This window comes from Crocodylus porosus, unplaced genomic scaffold, assembly GCF_001723895.1.
Source record: "Crocodylus porosus isolate Cpor-Errol unplaced genomic scaffold, CroPor_comp1, whole genome shotgun sequence".
NCBI classification, from domain to species: domain Eukaryota; kingdom Metazoa; phylum Chordata; order Crocodylia; family Crocodylidae; genus Crocodylus; species Crocodylus porosus.
The window spans coordinates 1,145,742-1,167,589 of record NW_017728904.1 but is presented as its reverse complement, the minus strand read 5'-3'; the positions used below and the strand labels follow the sequence as shown (position 1 = coordinate 1,167,589).

The window sequence follows — 21,848 nt, the reverse complement described above, 5'->3', positions numbered from 1 at the left end:
CAGCCCCGGCGCCGCGCGGCTGGTTTTGTGGTTGCTCGCGGCCTAGTGGGCCTGGCCGAGCCGGGGACTCGCGTAGCGCGCAGGCCGGGGCATTGAGGGGGAGCGGGGATGGCGGCTGCGGCCATGAGGGCGGAAGCGGCGCGGCCCGGCAGGACGGACCGCGCACAATGGGCCTGCGGCCGCCCGCCGCCTCCTCCCCCGCACAATGGGTCCGGCCAGCGCCACGTTGCCTCCCCGGCCGTGGGGGCCTGCCCTCCGGCGCCTGGCCTAGCCCTGCGTCGCAGCACCCACGTGCCGCTGGCTTGTGGCTGGCGGCAGCGGTGGGGCAGCCTGCTTCCTCGCTGCCCTCCTTTGTTCTGCAGGCCTAGGCCAGCCCTCGCCTCTCCGACCTTGCAGCCCTCTTTGGGGGAGAGAAGGGCAACCCAGATAAGGGTTTTTTTGTCTGAATTGAGGCCCTGGCCCGTGACCCTTCTCGCACTGCCTGCCCCCATCATCCATGCTGGCCCAGAGTCCTGCAGGCAACTGTGTGCTGGTCTGGAGTGATGTTTGATTCTTAGTGAGAGGCTTGCCCATTTTGTTGGCAGCCACACCGCTGTAGAAGGCCTCGCTGCGGTGTGTTGACATAGCTTTGGCCTCTGAAGAGTCCCGTTCAGAGACCTACCTTGGTACTGTGCTTGGATCCCTGCCATACCTTCTGCTGCAAAGCTTTGTCAGACAGAAATCTGTCGTCTCAATACATGGATTATTTTCACGCACGGCCAAAGCACTGGGTGAAGCGTAACATAGCCCTTGTAGAGTATCCCTCTGTGTCAGGCTCTTTCCGGTACGTGTTCTCCCTAGCCGTGCAGAATAATTGCTCCTAGCGTTCTGCCCTTCTGTAGTCCTTTCATCTGAAACCTCAGAGCCTGGTTTGTAAATGTTAATTAAGGTATGTGGAGGGGGTGTGTGAAAAGATCATCTCTCCCTTCTCACAGATGGGGAAACTGAGGCTGAGACATGCTGTGACATGTCTGAAGGAGCCCAGTAATGGCAGCAGAACTGGGGTTAGGATCCAGGGCTACTAAACACTGGTTTTGGGCTGCGAGCACTTTTAAAAAAAATAATGGATTTGAGCAATGGATCCTTGTTCTCTACAAAACTGCAGTGGTTTAAATTTATAGTCCAGCAAGCCAATTATTAAAAACTTAAGTTTATTGCCCTTTCTCCTTGAAACCCTGCAGAAACAAATAGTGTGTAAACGGATCTCTTTTCTACCTATCGAGTGAATAGTAGTGGCAGTTTAGCACTGAAAGTGAAGAGTAACTGTGGAGTAAATTAAACTTCAAGTTCTTGCAGGTAGAAATCGTGTGACTTATGGCTGTAGAGCTCCTTGCTTGCTCCTGCTACCTTGCGAGCACTTTTGCTTCCCTCTTGGGCTTGTGAAATCAATTTGACTTTTCTGTTACATTTTGCTCTTCCCTAGCGTATTTCATTCCAGACTCTTTTCATTGTGTCCCTGGCTATCTGCAGTCATAATTTTATTTATACAGTACCTGCGCTGGAGCATGAATTGCTTTACGGTTTAAAAGGAAATACATGGATTGACTGCATTTAAAACATTCCCAATGAAAGAACAGTTCAAATCAGATTGTAGCTGTTTCTGTGCAGTCATGTTCAGATCCTCAAGAAGTTGGCTCTGTTTTGCATTTTAATAGTGCCTGAAACCTGTCAGTTCCCAGTGGCTGTGATCTGGCAGTGAGTACTTGGTGGCCAGTTACCCATACTTACGCGGAGCCCTACGACTGGTTCATGGAGCACTGGGGGTTCAGGCATCCACCTGCCTACAGCAGTTGGTAACATTAAGGCTTGGGCTGATATTTCTGTATCAGTGGATAATTCCTGAGCTTTATACACGGGGGTTATTTAATCCATTGGTAGAGTATAGCTGGGCCAGCAGTGGAACATGGCAGTTGTTAAACAGTACCCAATAACTGCGCACAAAGGTTTAGGACAGCAAACTAATAGAACTGTATGCTATTGAAATTGCAGATTAAGTTACTGCAAACAGGCAGTATTGCTTCCCTCTGGGCTGGCAATTCTGATGCCAAATTGGGTTAATATGGCAACTTGTTCGTATGTGAAATACTGAGAACCAGAATAGATGCAGCAGTGGGGAACAAGGATAATACCACAGGGAAGAATTGTATATAAAGTGCAGAAAGGTTAGCTATGTAGCTTAAGAGGCTTTTCATTTTCTGACTTCTGGGGAAGTTTCTGCTGCATATTCCTTTTTAAAGTCCTGTTCTGCCTTGTTAAATTTACTGCTGGATGCTCTTTTGGCAGGCTGAGATAGATGGTACAGATTGTGCTTTCTAATAAGCAGAGATTTGGTTTGAGGTACAGAAATAGTCGTCTTTGTTTTTAGATTGTTGCAAGGTGGGCATCACACGAGGCGGGTTTAACTTCTGGATGTTTCATGAGAAGTTCTGTGGTTCTATGAAGTTACAGGAAAGCCTTAAAACTTGAAGACAAGTGAGCTACAGGAGCTAATCCATGCATCTTGCTGGAGGAGTGCGGAGCACTCTGTTTACAATTGCAGTGTAGACCTAATTTGAGGGGCCTCTTGCACTCCAGAGGAGTGGTTTATAGCCTCAGAACTGTGTCTTTGAAGATTTAGATCTTAGTTCTGAGCAGGGCTACTTTTCAACTTTTCCACCCTATTTCCACTTTGTGGAGCAGCACTGAGCTTCATGGGGACAGTGGCCTCTTGATTGTCTTGCTCTGCTTTCCTAGCCAGATACCAGTCCACATCTCTACTCTTTGTTTCTTCTTGGTGTAGGGAAATCACACATGTTGCATTAGCAGTTAGCACAGGACCCATTGCTCCAGAGGCAGAGTCTGCACTCTCTTATTAGCAGAGTGCCTAAGGATTAATTTCAGTATTGTTTATGAGCCTCTGATCTTTCCTAGTGCTTTGAGATTTATATCACTTTCCTTGCTCCTGAGGGCAGGTCGGGTGTGGCAGGCGTGTCTGCTGCCTTACTGTCACTGTTGGGCATTCCTTGCAATGGCAGATTTGGGATCTTCAGTTTTACTTGGCTAGGATATTCCCTGTGCTAAACTTCCTAAGGTTCTTGACCCAAACTACTGTGCAACATTGTTCTACACTTCTAGTTAGTTCCTGTGTCTTGCGTGGGTTGTGAGTGGACTGGATGAATCCTGCATTTATTTTTAACACAATTTGGAAAAATTTGTGTTTGTAGTGATAATTATGCAGCATGCTGTACTGTAGGAAAAAGAAGTAGCATTCCTAGACCAGGACAACAGTCCACATAGATGGAGTAGATTCTTCATGTTGGAGTGCAGGCTTTGTTTAAACAAATTAAACATACCAACCTGTAACATCCTGTCCGATATTTGGGAGTTATCTTCAGTTGGGTTGATCTATTTCCTTGAGCCTTCTCTGGGATGAGGGAAACAGGATGAAGGAAACTTGCAAGGAGCAAGCAGCTGGAACAGAAAATCAGTTGATGAGGTGAGAGCTTTGAGCTGTTTGTGTTGGGATGTGGCATCTCTTGGGAGCACGCATTAAGTGTCCCTCACCACAGCATTGCAGTGCTTCTGCATCCCCTTCTTGGAATTGTCAGTGTCAGCAAATTCATGCAAAGGCAAGGATTTCTTAGGGTGACATCTTGCCTCTCCCATCATTTCTGGACCACCATGACTGCAACATTCTTACTCTACAGCTAATTTATGCTTTTTGGTCTTGTGTGTCAGCCATGGAACATACTCCTACCAAGAAGAAAAGTATTTCTGCTTTTAGATTTGGGGGTAGGCAAGAGGGAGCAGGAGGCAATGCACTGTCTACTGGCAGTAGGGATGCTCCAGTTCTGGTGTTGCTTGTTAGTGGTAGAAGAAACTTAAAAGTTGCCTTTTAATCCTGCCCTTGTTTGGGAAAGGTGCCGGCATGCTAGGGAATGGCTTGTGGTAACCAACCCCCATGTGGTCCCGCCCACTCCATCATCCAGCCTCTGGGTGCTGCCTTTTGTTTCCAGTTTCTAACCGTCTGTTCTCTCTCCTCCCCTGCCCCACCACAGAGTTCTACCTTGTAAATACTGTTATTTGTATATACTGTAAATGATGACATCGGTGGGCACTAACCGAGCCCGGGGGAACTGGGAGCAGACACAGACACAGAGCCAGACACAGCACAAGCAGCGGCCACAGGTAAGGGGAGCGTCCATGGAAACCAGCTAGCTTGGAGGTGGAGACCTGGCACTCTTAGCTGATCAGAGCAGTTATGAGTAATAGCTGGGCTTGGCTTAATGTGTCTCCCAGAACCACTTCCTGTGTGTTAAAGGGCGCTGCTGCTCAGGGCAGGGCAGGGGCAGGCTGCTTGGGCTGTTGCTGGTAACACAGCTACTTCATTAGTGTTCCCATGTGAGAGCTGGAGCTGAAACCACTCTGCTTTCTTCGGGCTGCTCCCTGCCCCTGTTAACAAACACGGATCGCTGATGTTCACCTGCAGAATGTACCTGGGAGTTGAGATCTGCCCCAAGAAGAGAGAGAGCGGTGCTTGGTGAGCCAGTTGGCTCACATGCATGGGGAAGTGTCCAGCAGGGCCTCACTCTCCTCCACACCTCCTCACTTGGCCCTTTGCCCTTCCTCCCCTCTCAGACCCACATTTGCTCTCCTTCCTTTCCCCCTCTGTGCACGCTCTGTTCTGGTGCTTGCAGGGGAGCGGAATGTTGTTCTTTGGAAAGTGGCTGGTTGGAAAAGCACTGCTGTAATCCTGCATCTCTTCCACCTTTGCTCTTTAGGCTACTGCGGAACAGATTCGACTTGCACAGATGATTTCGGACCACAATGACGCTGACTTTGAGGAGAAGGTGAAACAAGTGAGTGTGGGGACATGGGCAGATTGCGGGGCATGCAGGGTCTCTGGCTAGAGCACAGCCAATGTTTGGGTTGTGGGGGTGGAAATGGGGTGCCTTTTCTGTTACTCGTGTCTTGTTTCCAGGAGCTGAAGTGCCAGCTGTGTTGAGCTGGGGGCTCAGATGAATGGTGGTAACTGAATTAGGCTATTTACAGGAACTGGCTGTGGGTTAGCGGTGCAGGGTTGGAGGGAAGTGAGAAGGAGGGCAGCTAGCTTGGATAGTCTTGGCAGCTGGAGGCCTGCTTGCCTGCTGAGTCTGCCTGTGTCTGCACGACTCTGCAGTTGGACAGACCAAGGAAAGCTTCTCTCATTGCAGCAAGCCAGAGGAAGTGATAGGTGGCACTTGGCTGTCATGAGCTGTATTTAGAAGGCCAAGTGCATTCCTGCTTGTCCAATAACCATGTGTTTAGGTGGGAGCAGATTTGGGGAAGGGCTGTCAGAATGGTTGAGGGGATGGAACATTTTTCTCATGAGCTTGGTTGCTTGTGAAAGCCAGGAGCTTGATTGACTGCCTCAGGGGATGCCTCCCTGTCCTGTACCTGTGAGCTGCAGAAGCTGTATTGTTTCTTCTTGCTGCTGCTTCTCTCTACCTTGTCAGAGGTGCTCCATCTGTCTACTCTTTTGTCTGCTTGCTTAGGCTGTGCTCCGCTGGGCTATCCTGAGTTGGACCCACTGGGGCCGAGGTGCTTCCTCCACCTCTGTAAGCGAATGTGTGGATGCTATGGAGCTGTATTGGGTGCTGCAACTTAAGCCCAGAGTTCACTAGCTCAGCCACACAGCAGCCAGATCTGCTGCAGCTGGTTGCCATGTTGGCCTTGAGCTTAGATGTGAATGTGTAGTGATGGCTTCTTGGCTCAGCAGAAACACTTCCATTAAACTGGAGGTGTTGCAGGGCTCAGTATAATCTTGCCTATGGATGAAGCAACTGTATCCACCAGTTAGAACAGGATTGTGAACTTGGAAGCTATTTCAGGCTCTTCTACTGGCTTGCTCCGTGACCCTGGCCTAGGCATTTCTGGGCTGCTTTGTTTTCATCCCTAAAATCTGGTGTTTCATCGCTTCCTTTTGAGCTGTGGCTGGTGCGCTAGTCTGCTTGCCCCTTCGCTGGCTGTGCTGCCTGCTAAAATACAAACTTGTAGATGCATAGGGAGAGGCTGTAAGGTGGTCTTGTGTGTACAAGGAATGGAGCCAAGTGCAGTTCCCAGAACAGCACTTGGAATGCAAGTGTTTGGGCAATGCTTGTCTTTGCTCATGGGCTTGTCGCGTTGACATGGCTGCTGCAAACTATAAATCTGTGTTAAACTTTGACAGTGGTCTTTGGGTTTGTCTGAATTTGTCTTCTACTTTGTGCATCAGCTATTGCCTGTAAACACCTAACGTGTACTAAACAACAGCAGTGGGTTCATCCTGTGATGTGCTCTTTCGGGGTCTGGAGAGGCATACTCTCCAGTAGGTTTAATAGTGTTCCACAGTAGTCATTGTATCTAAACTGGCCCTCCCGGTGCAGGAGAGTCTTTGTGGTCGACCAGATATCCCCTCTGTCTCCCGCAACTTGGAATGCTTGGATTCCTGGTTTTGAGAGGACTGAATTGTGATGCTGCAGTGATCTGCTCTCCTCTAGTAAATCTCACAAGGACTGGAGTGTGTCCTTGGTCTGGAGCCTGGGGTATGTCAAAGAAGACCTGTCTCTTGTCTGGGCTTGGAATGAGCTCCTGGTGTCATTTTCTCCACAGCTGATTGACATCACGGGCAAAAACCAGGATGAGTGTGTGATTGCTCTGCACGACTGCAACGGGGATGTTAACAGAGCCATCAACGTGCTGCTGGAGGGGAATCCGGACACGGTAGGCCTGGCTCCTTCCACTCATAGAAAAAGGGTGTCCCCGTGAAGACTCTGTATCCAGAGCATGAGTTGGGGAGGTGATTTTTCCAAGTGCTATCTGCACAGATCTGCTGTCTGTTCATTTGGGGCATACAGGTCCTGGTAGGTGGTTGTGCCTGGTTGATATGCCTGTGGCTTGTGCAGACCTAGGAGAGGCTTAAAGGATGAAAGTGAAGACTGGTAAATGCTCTACTCTTTCCTGTTCCTCCTGTCTTGTGGTTTACAGTGCTGGGCTTTTACCTCTTAGCTAAGTGCAGCCTTGTAGCTGACTGGCCTGTCATGGCTTGGGTTCTTCACGCTGTGTGGCATGCCCTCACAGGCCCTAGTGCCCAGTGCTGCCACTTGCAGTGTGCTCTGCTGAGCTGGATTTCATCCCTGTGGTCTGCACACATGCCAGCTTCCCCATGTACTCTTACTGCCCTGAATAAACCCTCGAAATAAGTCTGCCTGCAGGGAGCTGCCTGCAGAGCATCTTGGAACATGGGTCCTCCTCCTTTGGGACAAAGGCAGCCAGACCTCAGTCCTGATACAGTCAAGGAAAGCTCTAGGTGGATGATGTTGAACCCCTTGGGACCACAGCGAATATAAGGCTTTGCCTCATGGGATTGCCTGTGGCATTTTGGGTATGGGAAGGCTGATGGTAAGCGATTGTTTGACTTCAGGGGCCTGAGGCTCTGAAAGTCACTTCCTGAGGACCTTGAATGGCTGCTTTAGTTACTTAATGTGAGCCCAGCCAGTACCATGTGGACCTGCCAGATGTGTTCTGTATAGCAGCTGTCCTGCAGCCTGGGCTCCAGTGACCCTTGTTGGTCTTGGCATGTGATGAGCTATGTGCAGCCTACCTAGTTTAGATTCCATGCCTTCAGCGAGCTACATGCCTTTATGGTTCAGCTCTTTCCCATTCATCAGGCAGTGGTTAGTTGAGCGCTCCCTGTAAAAGACGATAGTATCAGAACCTCTCACAGGCAAGTGTTGGCATCCCTGCCAGGAGCAGTTTCTGATAAGCAACCGACAGTTAGAATCTGGGCAGTTGAATTTCTTAAATGAGCAACTGCCCCTGGAAATTGTAGTGAGGATGACACACGTGAAGCCTTGTGTTGGTGTTTCCTCTCTGTGGTCAATGGGGACATTCAGCAGCATGGGATGCAGGACACGGTCGGTGCTGTAGCTGGGTAGTGCCTGAACCAATGTTGGCAGAGTAAAACTCTTGCCATGCCAGCTATTTCAGTCTGCAATGCCATAGGGGGCCTGCAGGTTACCACCTGCAACATTATGAGCTAGGCTGTCATTTGCATTGCAATTGGCAAAAGCTTTCTGAGCTGCTTCTGGTCAGAACTCAATTGCTGTCTGATGACACTGTGAAAAGATGCCTGTTTTAATGGCTCAGACTTGTTCCTATCTCAGGACCCTCAGAGTAGTGAGGGGTGGCCTCAGCCAAACAGATAAGAAGAGACTTGTCACATTTCAGGGGACAGAAGAGTTGAGGTGACAGCGGTGCTTGGTTTGATGTAGTTTATAATTGCTCTGCAGAGTAACTTATCTTGAAGTCCTTTCCGAGCCAGTTGGCTGTGGGAGTTGGTGGCAAAGACCTCTGGTTTGAAGGTGGCTTGTGCCGAAAGCTTTTTTGCCACCATCTCTGCACATTGCTATCCAAGACCAGTTGTTCCTTTAGCTTTGAGTCATATTTTCATGTGTTTGTCAGTGACTTGTGGCTCTGCCTTAATTATGCTAACAGTGTGCAGCATCAGTTAGTGCCAGTGTGAAACCACTGTGGGCTGGCGACAAGTATGTCTGGGAAGCAGGGGTGAACTGATGGTGTATTTAACTTGCTGTAATTATTTCAGAGTGACTTGAGCTCCCTTGTTCAGTGCTTGTGCGTTCCCCAGAACCAGGCAAGGCTGCGTGGTAGGAATGACAGATCCTGGCAAGGTTTGTGTAAGTTTAATGGTGAACATGATTAGTAGATACTGCCTCTAGACCTGGGGTCTAGACAAGTGACACCCTTGAGCATTGTCTTTATGAAAACATAGGTAAGGTCCTTCTTACAGCCCAGCCTTGTTCAGATGAACAAGGTAACAGGGTATTTTGTAACAGTCCTTTGATCCCACAAGTGACCTAGCACAGATCTTTCTGAGGAGCTGAAGTGATCACTGGGATTTTTTAGAAGACCCTGCTGCTATTGAGAGGATGTTTCTGTTGCCTCGAATGTTGCCAAGTGATATTTTTTCTGCCTTGGAGGGATCTAGGTTAGTGCAGAGAATTCAAATCTAGCTTCCACATGGGAGATTAAGGAGTGATATATGTGACCGGAGGTGGTGGCTCTCCTTTCAGTTTGTAGCTAACAGCTTTCTGCCTTGCAAGAGCCAGCCCACTTAAACTGGCCTCTGCAATGAACTCATACTCAACAGGCATGGTGATTTAAGGGATATGTCCCTGGAACCCTCCTCACTTGGTCTGCAGGCCAGCAGTGGGATAAGCCTGCCTGACTGCAGCATACAGTCAGTTTTGAGGTCAAACAGAAAAACTTTGGGGCTCAGTCCAAGAGCTTTGTGCAGTCTCTCACTTAAAGAATGAATGTTGCTGGTTTGGTTGGGTAACATATGACTGAAGGCTGGCAAGATGGCAGAAGCTCTGGCTGCGGAGAAGGAGGGAGGCACTGGTTGTTATAGGAAGCTGGGTAAATGCAGGCAGATGAACTCTTATTTCCTGTTCTTTTGGAACCTTTTTTTCTGGCCTCCCTCATTACATTTTCTGTAGGCTGTTCAGTGCCCCATGTAACCTGCATTCCAGTGTTGATCAGCCAGCAGCTAACCTCTTTGCCCCTCTTCTTTCCTTCAGCATTCCTGGGAAATGGTTGGTAAGAAGAAGGGTGTCTCGGGACAGAAGGAGAGTGGACAAACAGAACCCAGTGAAGAAAGCAAAGAGAACCGGGACAGGGATCGGGATTACAGCCGGCGACGTGGCGGACCACCAAGGCGGGGCCGAGGCGCCAGCCGCGGGAGAGAGTGTATGAGCCCGTACTTCAGTCGCAGCTGTAACTATCCTGGGACAGGGGAGGACACTTCAGGCACGTGTACACCACCCCCAACCTGTGCTAGGCGGTGCCACCGGGAATCGGGGCAGGCCTATTCTGCACTTGTTAGGCCTGGGAACAGATGCAGCATGGTGCGGTAGCACCCCAAAGACAGAGCATTTCCTCCCATGCCATTTTAAGGTGCCTGCAGCACTGTAGCATCCATTTCTGGATTTGGTGTCTGTAGCCTGGGGGCACCATACTTCACCACAGAGCAGCCTGGCATGGCCTGGAGGTGGTGTAGACGTGTCCTTCACACACTGCACACAAGTTCCTGGCATATTCCTGACCCTGGCACTGCCTCTAAAAGTGTTGTCTTGTAGATACACAGACCTCTCTGGTGCTCTGCTTCCAAGCTAGTGCGGCTGCCATGAGATGGTCCTTGACCCTTTGGTCACTGAGCAAATAATTCAGCCCAGGGCCATTCCATTTCACCAGTGTGAGCAAAATAAGCTGCTGTGACATCTGTAGCATGGGGTTTCTCCTGCCAGCATGCTCTAGGGCTGTTATGTATTTCACTTGGCCTGCATCCTTCTCAAGCCTGTAGTGATGCTAGAAGCTGTCTTAGTGTCATGCTCCATGTCTTTCAGTTCGGGGCCAGGAGAATGGGCTGGATGGTGGTAAGAGTGGAGGATCTTCTGGAAGAGGCACAGAGAGAGGGAGACGAGGTCGTGGACGAGGCAGAGGTATGGAGACAGCTTCAGGTGGCAGAGGGGGGGAGGTGGTGCACCACTGTCTCTACTTTGGTGCTTCTACACGGGAGCCTTAGCTTCAGCACTTCAATGCATGAGCAGTTACTACCTACAGCTTGCTTAGTGCCTGTGTATCGCTGTACATGCTTTCAGCCTGTTGGAGGTTTTGCCTGGCTCTTCTCCTTCCCCATCCCTGGTAGTTAAATATCCCATCTTACTGAGGAGGAAGGGGGAGAATTGAGACAAAAGTGGTTATTGTAACCTTGGGCAGGTGGCTCGTTAGCAGCAGAACCTGGGGGCTTCCAGTCCTGTGGTTGTCTCTGGGCAACTTTACTGGTTCTCTATAAGCAGAACCGACTTGATTTTAGTTTTAAAACTCTCATTGTCAAAAATAATCCCTCCATGAAACAACCTGAGCTCTTTGGAATTGCTGATGAGAACACATGCTATTGGAATTGGAACCTAGTGCCTGATACCTTTTACCTGGTGACAGATGGGGAAACTAATTTGTGGACAGAATCTTTTATCACTGATCATGTTGCTAGCTAACTGGGGTTAGTCACGTGCGTGTAAAGGAGCAGTCTGAAATCTTATCAGGACGGGAAGATACTTGGGCCTTAGAAACTCTGCGCTGGTAAACTCTTAGCTTCAGTGATGCACAGCAAAGAAGGCTCCCCTGTTCAGCTGCAGAAATACGATGAAGAACCATTGTGTATCTTGCAGGTGGCTCTGGAAGGCGGGGGGGAAGATTTTCTGCCCAAGGCATGGGGTAAGTTTCACTGAATCCAAAGCACAGGAAACGTGAAATTCCTTGCAATTTTTTTCTTTTTTCTCTCTGCATATGGAAGCCTCTATAGTAATCTTGTTAGTGAATGATGGCTTCAGTCATTCCCCACTGACTTATGCTGGTTTATCTGTTTCCATGTCGGCATAGCATTGCACTCAGGTACATTTGGAATAGCTAAGTCAGTTGTAGCCTGTCTGTAAAGGGGGTTGGGTTGAGCCTGCTGGGAATCTTCCAGCAGTGCCCTTATTTAAATGCAGTTGATCTTCGCTTGTAACAGTTGCGAGGAAAACTAAACCTGGTCCCCTAATCTGTGCTGCAGAACGTTCAACCCAGCTGATTACGCAGAGCCAGCCAGTACGGAGGAGAACTATGGGAATAGCAACAACAACACGTGGAACAACACTGGCAGCTTTGAGCCCGACGATGGCACGAGTAGGTGACCTCCATGCTTCAGTCCCGTTAAATCAGACTTTGATTTCTTGCAAGTCTCCCTCAGTCTTGTGGGCCGAGTGGAGGAAAGCCACCTGTAGATTCAGGGCTGGAATTCAGCAACCTGAGTCCATTGCCTCTGGGGCTGGCATTCTGTAAGACACTTTTAGACTATCAATTGAATTGTCATGACTGCTCTGCTATGGTGACTACACCAGGCAGTAAGTGTCAGAAACTCACGGGTGTCCTGTAGAGAGGCCACTTGGTAATCAATAAGGCTGACCATTCCACTTTCCATTGTGCATGGTATGTGAGCTGCCCTTTGAGTTAAGATGTCATCTTACTCTTGATTTGGGTATGGAAGCACTATGCTTCCTATCATTTTTCTTGCCCAGATGGTTTGCAAGGTGAGATCTAATTGGAGAGACCAGGCCTAAGAGTACTGTATACTCATTGCTTCCCTTTTTATCCAGTTCTTTATTCTTGGGGCTCTCCACATTTTTTTTCCCCTTGCCTTTGCCATTTTCTTGCACTGTAAAAATGGAACAGGACATTTTCATATAAACATTGAGGGTAGGTTTTTGATACTCCGGAGAATGCAGTTTTGCCATGCAGTGACTCGGCAAGGTCTCATGGGCCCCTTTTTCTGACTAAAACTTAGTAGTCTGTTTTGAGGGGAGGTTGTCTTCTGAAGCAGTCTCCAAGTTTCACAGTTCTTTCCCCGAGATAATCAGGTGAGCTCAGCATTTTTTGTTATAAGAAGTGGCTACAACTGCACTTCAGAATCGGAGACTATTTTCAACTGGCCCTTCTCTCTGCTTTTGTCAGCTGCAAAACTTCTTTGGTAGTGGTGATGGTGGGACTGTGATGGTCCAGGGATGTGGGAAAAGCCAGATTTGTGAGGTGAGGGTATATCTTGTATTGGACAAACTTGTATAGCTATGGGGCAGGAGATGCAAGCTTTTGGGCTTCTAGAGACCTGGTGAAGCTTTTTCCTCACCTTGCAAATCGGATCACTTTTGACCATTTTAGAAAAAAAAATTAAAATCTGTTGCTTGCTACTGATTTCGTGCTGCCTGCCCAAGGAATGGGTTAATAATAAATAGTATGCTGTAGCTACCATAATTTCTTGGATACATGTATAACTAGCTTTAGAACCATACAGTTCATTTTAACAAGCCTGGGTACCATGCAACCCTAAATTTGTTCTGTTTTAGGAGACGGGGATGGCATCTCTAAAACAAGATCAAACAAATGGTGTATGGGTGTTTGTCTGAGCTTTTTTGCAGCTTGTAACTCCAGTGGGTGATTCAGTGACATATAGCCAATGAATCTTGAATGTGAGGGGGCTGGATTGAGGATTTGTACCTTTGGGGGGCAAGGGGATGTCCTTATATCGTAATATGTAGGATAGTAGAGCTGGATAGGAATGCTCCAGTTCTACTTACTTGGAACTTGCAGCTTTTGTGTTTGAAGCAGGTGGTTGTTGGGAAGGGTAGATAAAAATGTTCTTTTGGTTTGGGTGAGAAACTGTTCCTCTCTAGGTGAAGGGATCCAGGTTTGCTTCTGTGCTGTAATGTGCACATTGAGCTTACCCTGAAATTCCTCTATTCCAACACAAGTGTCATGCATGGTCATCTGGTTTCCATTGTAGCAGCCCTGAGCGTCTCTTTATATTAACAGTATCCACAGGTACCACGTATCTGGTGTTCATAGGGGCAATGAAACTCGTTCTCACTTCTCAAGCCAAAATGTCACTGGTTCTTTCTTTTCTTTTTTTGTTTTGTTTCAGGACTTGATTTCATTGGGGGTGAGGGGGCAAATTATCCCCGAAAATTTGACACTGCTCCTGGTACGATACATCCAGGTGCACAAACTGCCCCGGATTCCTTTCCTCTATAGCTTTTTTTAAGAAACTGAAATATCTGTGGATATGTCATTCTTTTCTCTCTCTCAGCTTGTTCGTGTTGACAAGTACTGGATGTTTGTTCTGACTGTGCTTTTACTAATGCTGACCCCTGACATGAATTGGGCAAGGTGAAGCCCAAAGGCATGTGGATTGTGTGAACATCAGCTTCAGCCCCTGTTTGTCTGCACTCCGTGCAGCACTGCATCCAGGTCCCTAACCATACACGACCTCCTACCCAGGATGAGGAAGTGCTAGCAGCTTGGGCTCCTGCTGTTTTTCCCAAGTTCTGACTCTGCTTTCTCTGAATGCTGCATGCTTCCTTTACCATTGGCTCTTTGGCCTCTTCATAAGTTTCATAAGGGGATAATTAGTCCTGCTAAATTATCTCAGCACTCTACTTCCATTTACAACTGCTTCTTGATGAGCTTCTTTGGGGTGCTTTTGCTGTGCAACTTCTTTTCTTCCTGTGAAAGGGCTTGCCCTGAAATTGAAATGTTCATAGATACCAACCACATGTGCAGCCATGGAAGGAGGTTTAGACCCTTGTCGCTTTGTTTCTTAGCTCTTGCCCTTCCTGAACTCCAGGGTCAGAAGGTGCCCTTCAGACATGTAGTCCTGATGTATAGTACAGCATTGGCCCCAGAGCATCCTCCTCTTTCTCCTGCATTCAGCCCGGTAACTGGTCTGACTTCAGCTTCTCTGCCAGAAAGGCCTCCAGTCTTGATGGGAAGATTCCAAGGGATGAATAATTTGCAACTGTCATGGAAAGTAAAGCCCTAGCTTCTCCCATGTGCTCTTCAAAGTTGCAGCCTGCCCCAGGGGTAGGGATTCTTTGGGGATCTGAACAGAGATTTGCTTTAAGTTCCTTTTCCCATTCTGTGGGCTTTGAATCTCTCTTCCCAATTTTCCCCCTAGACTGAATTTACACTTGCCTGTTCCTTAATAGCCGGGAGATGACTCTGAACAGGGAGCTCCAGCTCTGCTGGTGTGAGCAGTGGGTAGCACACAGGTAGTTAGCATGAGCCTGGCTGTTGGAGATCTGCCATGCAGTGGTGGGGAGGTACATCTAGATTTGCATTCCATGAAGTGGTTCACAGCCAGTGTGGAGTGATGCAGAGCTTTTCCCTGGAGCCCAGTGGCACCCCTCTGAATTGAAGCAGTGAGTATCCATCCAGCTACGCAAGGCATCTCATCTGCAGGCTTCCCAGTCAGTCCAGGGTGCAGCTAACTTGGAGGTTAGTGTTACAGGGGCAGTGCCCTTTGCCCTGTGCTTAGGGGCAGAAGAGTTGAGGTGCCAAGGCTTCCATGTCTGGAAGCTCTCCAAGGAGAGTGGCTGTCCACTGTTTGTAGCACGTGTCCCATCTCTGGATTCCCCCTCTGGATGCTGCAGTCATTGCTCTCAGCTGCCCCAAAAACATCCCACACATACCAGCATGCTTCTGAAGAGAGAATATCTGCAAGACTGAAAGAACCTTCCTCACTGGGGCAGAGGGAGAAGACTACCCAATCAAGGCCTTTCTGAGCAGGACAGGCTGCATCCTCCTGTTAATGCTGAGAGCTAGGCTCCCTGCAGGCCTTGCCAAGCATCTCTGGGCTCCTGGCATAGCATCTCCAAGCAGGGTGGGAGCTATTTGGTCCCTTTCTGGAGAACCCCAGGACAGGCAGCTTCTTACTGCCAATCCTTCTTTCTCTGTCCCCTTCTCTGCATTAAAAACACAGGACAGGGCTACTCTTTGACACCCCCAAAGCATCAGTTGGGAGCTGTTCTGGAAAGTAGGGAGAGCCCTTCCAGTGGGCAGTGATCCCTCATGGGGCTTGCCTTTTACTCTGCTTTTCCTTCTTTTTCTAAAATGCTGTACTTAAACAAGAGGGGAAATGAAAGTGGGTCCCGTGCTGTGTCTCTTGGCACATGCCCTCCTGAGCTCCTCCTGCTGTGCTCTGCCAACCTGCAATCTGACAGAGATATCTCGACTTTCCACTTCCTCTCTCTGGGTAAGGGAGCTGGGCACCTGAGCACCTTCCAGTCCCTGAAAGGCTGGAAAGGAACTAGCCCACTGCTGCTGAGAGTGCAAGCAAGTGAGCAGATGGGGAAAGCTGGCTTCAAAAAAGCTAGCCAGCTGTGTAGCACATACTTGGTTCCCCTGCCTGATTGTTGCCTTCTGGGGGACAAAGGGGATTCCTCAAGGGTGAGGGGCTTTGGGTCTGTTAAGGATCAGAGGGATTAAATTGTATTCATGTTAGTATTTCTAATAGTGTTTAGACACTAAGGTCTTTAGATTGGCTCAGCTCATTAGGCTCTGCTGTAACTTCCTTGGTGCTCCCAAGCAACTGCATTTCTGGAACTGGGAAACTTAAAGGCAGCATACCTAGAAGGACCTGCTCCCCTCAGACCATGCCCTGTAAAAGCAGGAGCCTAAAATGCTTTTGTACCTACAGAGCTTTCCCAACCCAGGCTAAACCTGCCAGCTGCTGCAATTGCTGATGCCAACTCATCCTAGCTTTGTAAATGTCTCCAGAATTAACCCCATTGGCTGTGTGGCTTTTAATCTGGTGTGTATGGGCTAAAAATGACCTGCAAAACAAAAAATAGGTTTCTGCCATGGATTTTTTTTCATATGTGAAATGCTCCTCCTTTTCTCCCATCACCCCAGAACTTTAAAGTTCTGTGGTTGAAAGACTTAAATGAGCATGCTTCATTCAGGATGCTTGGTTCAAACTGATACAGTGGAAATGAGGGACTTGGAACTGGCTGGAAGATGACGCAGTCAGGTTAAGGACAGGTTTTCTTAAGGATATCTATGTTTTACAAATTGCACCTTGATGTTTTGAAACTGAAACGCTGCACTGTGTGCTGCAGTACTTCAGCGTGCTCGCCTTCTGCATCTCTCTGAAATTGGGGGCAGAAAATTCTTGCATCAGTTTTAGGGCAGCAGAAAATTTGGCTTTTGAATTCTCACGTGCTAATTCAGACTGTTGGATTTTGAATCCTGCAGGGAAACATTGGTAAAATAAAAATGAGAGCCCGGCAAACTGCTTGGTTATTTGTGGGCTGTTTAAAATAAAGTTTGGCAAAAGTGAAGCTTAGAGCTAAGCTTGACTTGATGGTTCCCGTTTAAGAAAACCCACCTGATACGGTCATAGCTGCATGGTCATGGCCCCTTACAAGCTGGCAGAGCCACATCTGGAGCCAGTTTTGGCCTGTGCTGCTGGAATTAACCTGGCTGATTGTAGGAGCAACAGCTTGCAGTAAATGCAGCCAGTGTAGCATGAGGAAGGAGCAAGAAAACTGCCGGCTTAGAATGCAGGGGCTTAGGGGGAGTCTGGGGAGCCCTGTTCCTGCTTTGGTGTTGGGGCGTGTCTGCACAGCCTTCCTTTGCCTCTAGCCTGTCTGGTTGGTGAGTAAGTGCCCACCCTGCTGCCTGCAGTGCCCCCAGTGCTTTCTTGGCTTGTGAAAGGCGTGGGACTGTGATGTGTGCATGCGCCTGCACATGTACACATGTGTAACTCTTGCTATCCTTCTAGGTGCATGGAGGACAGCGACAGAGGAATGGGGAACAGAGGACTGGAATGAAGATGTAGGTATTCTCCAAGCCCCTTCTCACCATGTTCTCAGCAGGTTGTCCTTCTGTGTGGGGGGAGGTGGCAAGGCCTACTCTCAGACAGCAGAAGTAACCTCACCTGCCATTTGCAGAGGACCCCATGCCATGGTCCTTTTCATAAGCTGGTCAAGCTCCATCTTGGAAATCACTGGGATGTTTGCCCCAGAGCTTCAGCTGTGCTACAGCAGGGAGAGCTCTGCCTTTGGTTGGCCACATACTTGCTGGGGCTTGGGGAGGGGAGCCCATCTTTCTTGTCAAGGCTGTGGGTCCTGTGGCTTTGCAGAAGGGCCGAGTTTTCCATTTTGTGTTGGTCTGTGGCTTGTCTTGTTTCCATGTCCCTGCCTCCCCTCTGCTGCTCTGGAGGCACCTTGGCTCCCACATTGACCTGGGGTTGATGTCCCCCAGCATTGAGCCAGACCCTGTGCTGTGTGAGACAAAGAAGTGACTTGTGGTATTAATGGCAGCAGAATCAGGGTTTCTACAGGTTTTTGCTTCCCTGTACCTGAGCTTTTGTGGATCTGACAACAAAGGAAGAGCTTTCCTCTGCCTGAAAGGAGGCAGCGCTGCTGCTGTTAGAGCAGCCCCCTAGCTGTGCTGAGGCCAACCTTAGGTCTCCACCTTGTGCTGCTCTTGGTGCCCTTCTTGTATTGCACTTCCCAGCCTGAGGCTCTTTGCCCATGAGCTAAGAGCTCTGGCCTGTGCTCCTGCTCTTTGATTGCCTATTAGTATCAAGGTGCTAGCAGCTGCTCTCAGGTTTCACTCTGGGATAAAAGCTGTTCATATGCTGGTGTGTTCCAGACTGGATTACGCCATGGTCACTAGAAAACTTCCTGTTACTTAAAACTGAAACAGTCCTTCCCTGCCCTGCAGGAGGCAGGCTATGCTTTATTTGCTAATTAGCCCCAGCCCTGCAGAGTACTTGGATTGCCTTGCCTCCAGGGAGAAGTAAGCTTGCGCCTTGAGGCTTCGCTTAGCATATCCTCTGCTCTGCCTTAGCAAACCTGTTGTTGCCCAGCCCAGCATCTAGGTGCCTTGTCTAAGTTGGGTAATTTCAGGCTTGTCTGTGAAACCAGATCTGTGGCCTTTCCTTCATATGGCTTTTGGCAGAAATCACTTCTCACTGGAGTGACTTTTGTTGGTTGGGACTGCACGTCTCCAGTTTGCGCTCTTCTGCAACTCCTCAGCATCCCTGGAGATTTGGGGGTTGTTAGAAATGAGGAACAGACCTTCTTAAGCATGCTGCATTGTTCAGGGGTTTTGGGGTGGTCAGATGTGGTCTGATTGAAGCTACATGTTTGGGGTGTGGAACCCATGCTGGTTTCTTGGGGGATGCTGCGAGTGGAGAGTAATCCCCAGCCTGAGGTGCCTTGTTTTTGCTTTGACTTTGGAATCTCCCTGGCACGTGGTCCTGACTCTGGATTGCCCCCCTCTTCTGTCTTCCAGCTTTCAGAGACCAAGATCTTCACTGCTTCCAATGTGTCCTCAGTACCTCTGCCTGCAGAGAATGTAACAATCACAGCTGGACAGAGGTGAGGGCTCAGTTTAACAATGCTGTTCCCCAAAATCAGTGGGGCAGTCTGTAGACAGGAGATAACTCAACTCCACTCCTGAGCCGTCACTGAAAAAAATTGCAGTGGCATTTTGCTAACGTGGCTTTGACATTGGAAGCCAAGAGGTTCTGCATTCCCCTGGGTTCAGCAAATCCTGTATAAAACAGCTGTCAGATTTCTGAGAATCTTTCTCGGGGCTTAACATCTCCCATTGATTTTAAATGGAAGGCATGCACCTTGGTCCATTAGACTGACTCAGACCTCAGTGAAGATGCTGAGATGATTCACAGGACATGCAGGCAATTTTTGGTGTTGGCAGGGAGCTCTTCCAAATGGCACGTAGATATTCAGGGAGTTTGGTCCTTTCATGCGACTGAAATGCATTCCTGTAGAAAATGTCTTGCGCTCAGCCGTGTCCAGCATTGCCATTTCAGACCAGCAGCATGGTCGGCAAGCACTGCAGTTGTCTTGTGTCTTGACACTCAGCAACTGCTGTTATGCCCAGTTGTTCCATTTTTTTAGCTGCCTGCAATAGATGCTGGGAGCAGGTCACATCAGTGAGTTCTTTGAGGTTGCTGGAGACCATGTGCATTAACATCCATGTCATCTAGCCTAATTATCTGGAATGTGGAGCTCTGAGGATGTAATGTCAGGGGTAGGAAGCCAGAGTAAGGCACTGAAGGTCTTAGTAGCCTAGGTCTCATCCTCTCCCTTTTTCCCCCCCAGAATCGACCTGGCAGTGCTGTTGGGAAAGACCCCCTCTTCTCTGGAGAATGAGTCGACAAGCTTGGATTCATCACAGGCCACTTCCCTGGCCCAGCCTCTGGTGTTCAGCAATTCCAAACAGAGTGCTTTATCCCAACCAACCTCTGGGAACACCTTCTCTCATCACAGCATGGTAAGCGAGTGAGCCTGTGTCCATGGTTGGTTGCGACTTGCTTGCTTCTCTTCGTGTGGATCCTGGGGCTTGGTAACTTGCCACCCTCAGTCTTGTTCTTTGCACAGGCGCACTTCTCACTGCTGCCTCGTTAGGTGGGGAGGGGCCAGGCTTGTCCTTAGAGACCAGAGCCCCAGGCTGGGGCAGACAGTGTGACCCCCGCCCCCTACCCCTTCCCTGTCGTAACCGCAGGTGAGCATGCTGGGGAAAGGGTTTGGAGACGTCGGGGAGGCCAAGGGCAGCAGCACCACAGGCTCGCAGTTCCTGGAGCAGTTCAAGACCGCGCAGGCCTTGGCTCAGCTAGCGGCTCAGCACACCCAGCCAGGCGGGAGCACCGCTGCCTCCTCCTGGGACATGGGGTCCACAACGCAGCCCTCGGCCCTCGTGCAGTACGGTAAGGCGCAACTGCTGCCAGGAGGGAATCCGCTGGGGTGGCAGGCTTTGGAGCTATTCAGAGACCGTAGCCAGACTGTCAGAGAGATCGCAGGGAGCTGGGTTTTGTGGGGATGTAAATCTACTTGTCCTCTGGATGGGGAGATGTTAGACTCAGCACACACCAAGCCAAGGTCTTTTCCTCCACCTTTCCTGCCCCCAACAGCAGAAACTAGCCTATTCAGAGTGCCCATAACACCGGTATCAATCTTGGCATGGCTGCAGGTACTGGGGATGTCAGACCACTGTGGGGTGTGCAGCCCTGCCTTACCTTAGTAAAGAGGAGCATTCTCCTCAGCACCAAGCAGAGGAGGTGTCTTGTGCAGTAGATCTAGTATACATGCATATTTGCCACTCTCGGAGGTGTGTGCTGCTGACGTAGTGCGGCCCTTGAATAGACAACCACCTACTTCCAGGCATCTTTCATGCTAGAGACCGATCTCCATACAGTGACTTCCTTGCCTCAAAACATCTGGCCTGGAGGAATGGCCTGAGGGCCCTTCAGTCCAGGTTCTCATGTGCTTTGAAAGCCACACTGAGCTCCACTGTGATCGAGCATTATCCTGCTCCTTCCAGCCTCTGTTTTGTTTTTTGCACTGGGGAAATGGCTCCTGTTCAAATCTGAGCTGTGGAAAAATTCAGCCCTGTTCTTGCAGCAGCCAGTGTTGGCATCGCTTGGGCCCTTCAGACAAGGGGCTGTAGAGGAGAAGCAGAGAATAGGATCTGCTTGTAATAAGTGGTGGTATTGAGTGGGCTGGGGCAGGCAAGAGAAGTGGAGCAGGGCAGTGAGCGGAAGAGTGGTGGCCTGGGGCCACGAGGAGGAAGGGCAGGTGCTGCTGTGTGTGCAGGGCAGGAATGGGGCAGTACAAGGCAACCTGATGTGGGTGCAAGAGCAGGGGGGCAGAATCAGCTCAGTACAAGGGTCAGGTGTTGAGCCCTCACCTGCGCGGGGTCCGGGGTGAGCCCAGCCCTTTCGTGACAGGGAAGGAGTCCTGCTGTCTGGACTTGTCTCCTCCTGCCTCTGTAGAGTGTGTTTGGGGGGAAAGGGGGCCATTTGCCTGCAGGGCTGGGAAAGGGTTTGGTTTAATTGGTTGAGCCTGGGGGGAGGTTGAGTACAAGGCCAGGATATGGGGTCCGCTTCTGCACTGCTACTGACTCCTGGGCAAGCCACTCATCATGCACCCTCTCCTCACTTTGTGGGAGGGAAAATATTTTGGCTTCAGACTGGGGCAAAGGCTGGTTGTTTGAAGCAGAGAAGCACCTGAACTTACTTTGGCTCCGGGGAAACAACCCCATTGGTCCAACCTTGTTTCCCTTAGATCTAAAGAACCCGACGGACTCCTCCGTCCACAGCCCCTTCACCAAGCGCCAAGCCTTCACACCAACGTCGACCATGATGGAGGTGTTCATGCAGGACAAGCAGCCCGTGGTGACAGCTCCTGCAGCCGCACCACCGCCCCCTTCCTCTCCCTTGCCCAGCAAAACCAACCCAGTTCCCCAGATGTCCCCAGGGTCTTCAGACAACCAGTCCTCCAGTCCCCAGCCAGCGCAGCAAAAGCTAAAGCAACAGAAGAAGAAAGCCTCTTTGACATCAAAGGTATGGACTGTGAGCTGGGGAAGGAGGCAGTGTTGTCTGGGAGCTG

The 21,848-nt window shown here is 49.6% G+C and overlaps 2 protein-coding genes across 13 annotated transcripts in view; one reads left to right on the top strand and one right to left on the bottom strand.

Annotated features, from left to right (window-relative positions):
- LOC109324773 (mothers against decapentaplegic homolog 6-like) overlaps positions 1–21,848 on the bottom strand; it is a 165,330-nt gene that overhangs the window by 105,735 nt on the left and 37,747 nt on the right. The window lies entirely within an intron of this gene.
- The window catches only part of UBAP2L (ubiquitin associated protein 2 like), a 28,708-nt gene continuing 10,898 nt past the window's right edge, over positions 4,039–21,848 (top strand). For 3 of the 12 annotated variants that reach the window (XM_019556795.1, XM_019556797.1, XM_019556794.1), the window contains exons 1-13: positions 4,039–4,206; positions 4,800–4,877; positions 6,649–6,759; positions 9,636–9,864; positions 10,461–10,556; positions 11,286–11,331; positions 11,669–11,781; positions 13,571–13,645; positions 17,210–17,262; positions 18,730–18,815; positions 19,563–19,734; positions 19,966–20,167; positions 21,525–21,802. In XM_019556795.1, coding sequence (XP_019412340.1) covers positions 4,117–4,206; positions 4,800–4,877; positions 6,649–6,759; positions 9,636–9,864; positions 10,461–10,556; positions 11,286–11,331; positions 11,669–11,781; positions 13,571–13,645; positions 17,210–17,262; positions 18,730–18,815; positions 19,563–19,734; positions 19,966–20,167; positions 21,525–21,802 — 1,629 coding nt within the window. In that variant the 5' untranslated portion in view covers positions 4,039–4,116. The remainder of the gene's footprint in view (positions 4,207–4,799; positions 4,878–6,648; positions 6,760–9,635; positions 9,865–10,460; positions 10,557–11,285; positions 11,332–11,668; positions 11,782–13,570; positions 13,646–17,209; positions 17,263–18,729; positions 18,816–19,562; positions 19,735–19,965; positions 20,168–21,524; positions 21,803–21,848) is intronic. The other 9 variants (XM_019556799.1, XM_019556798.1, XM_019556796.1 and 6 more) reach the window with 9 other exon arrangements.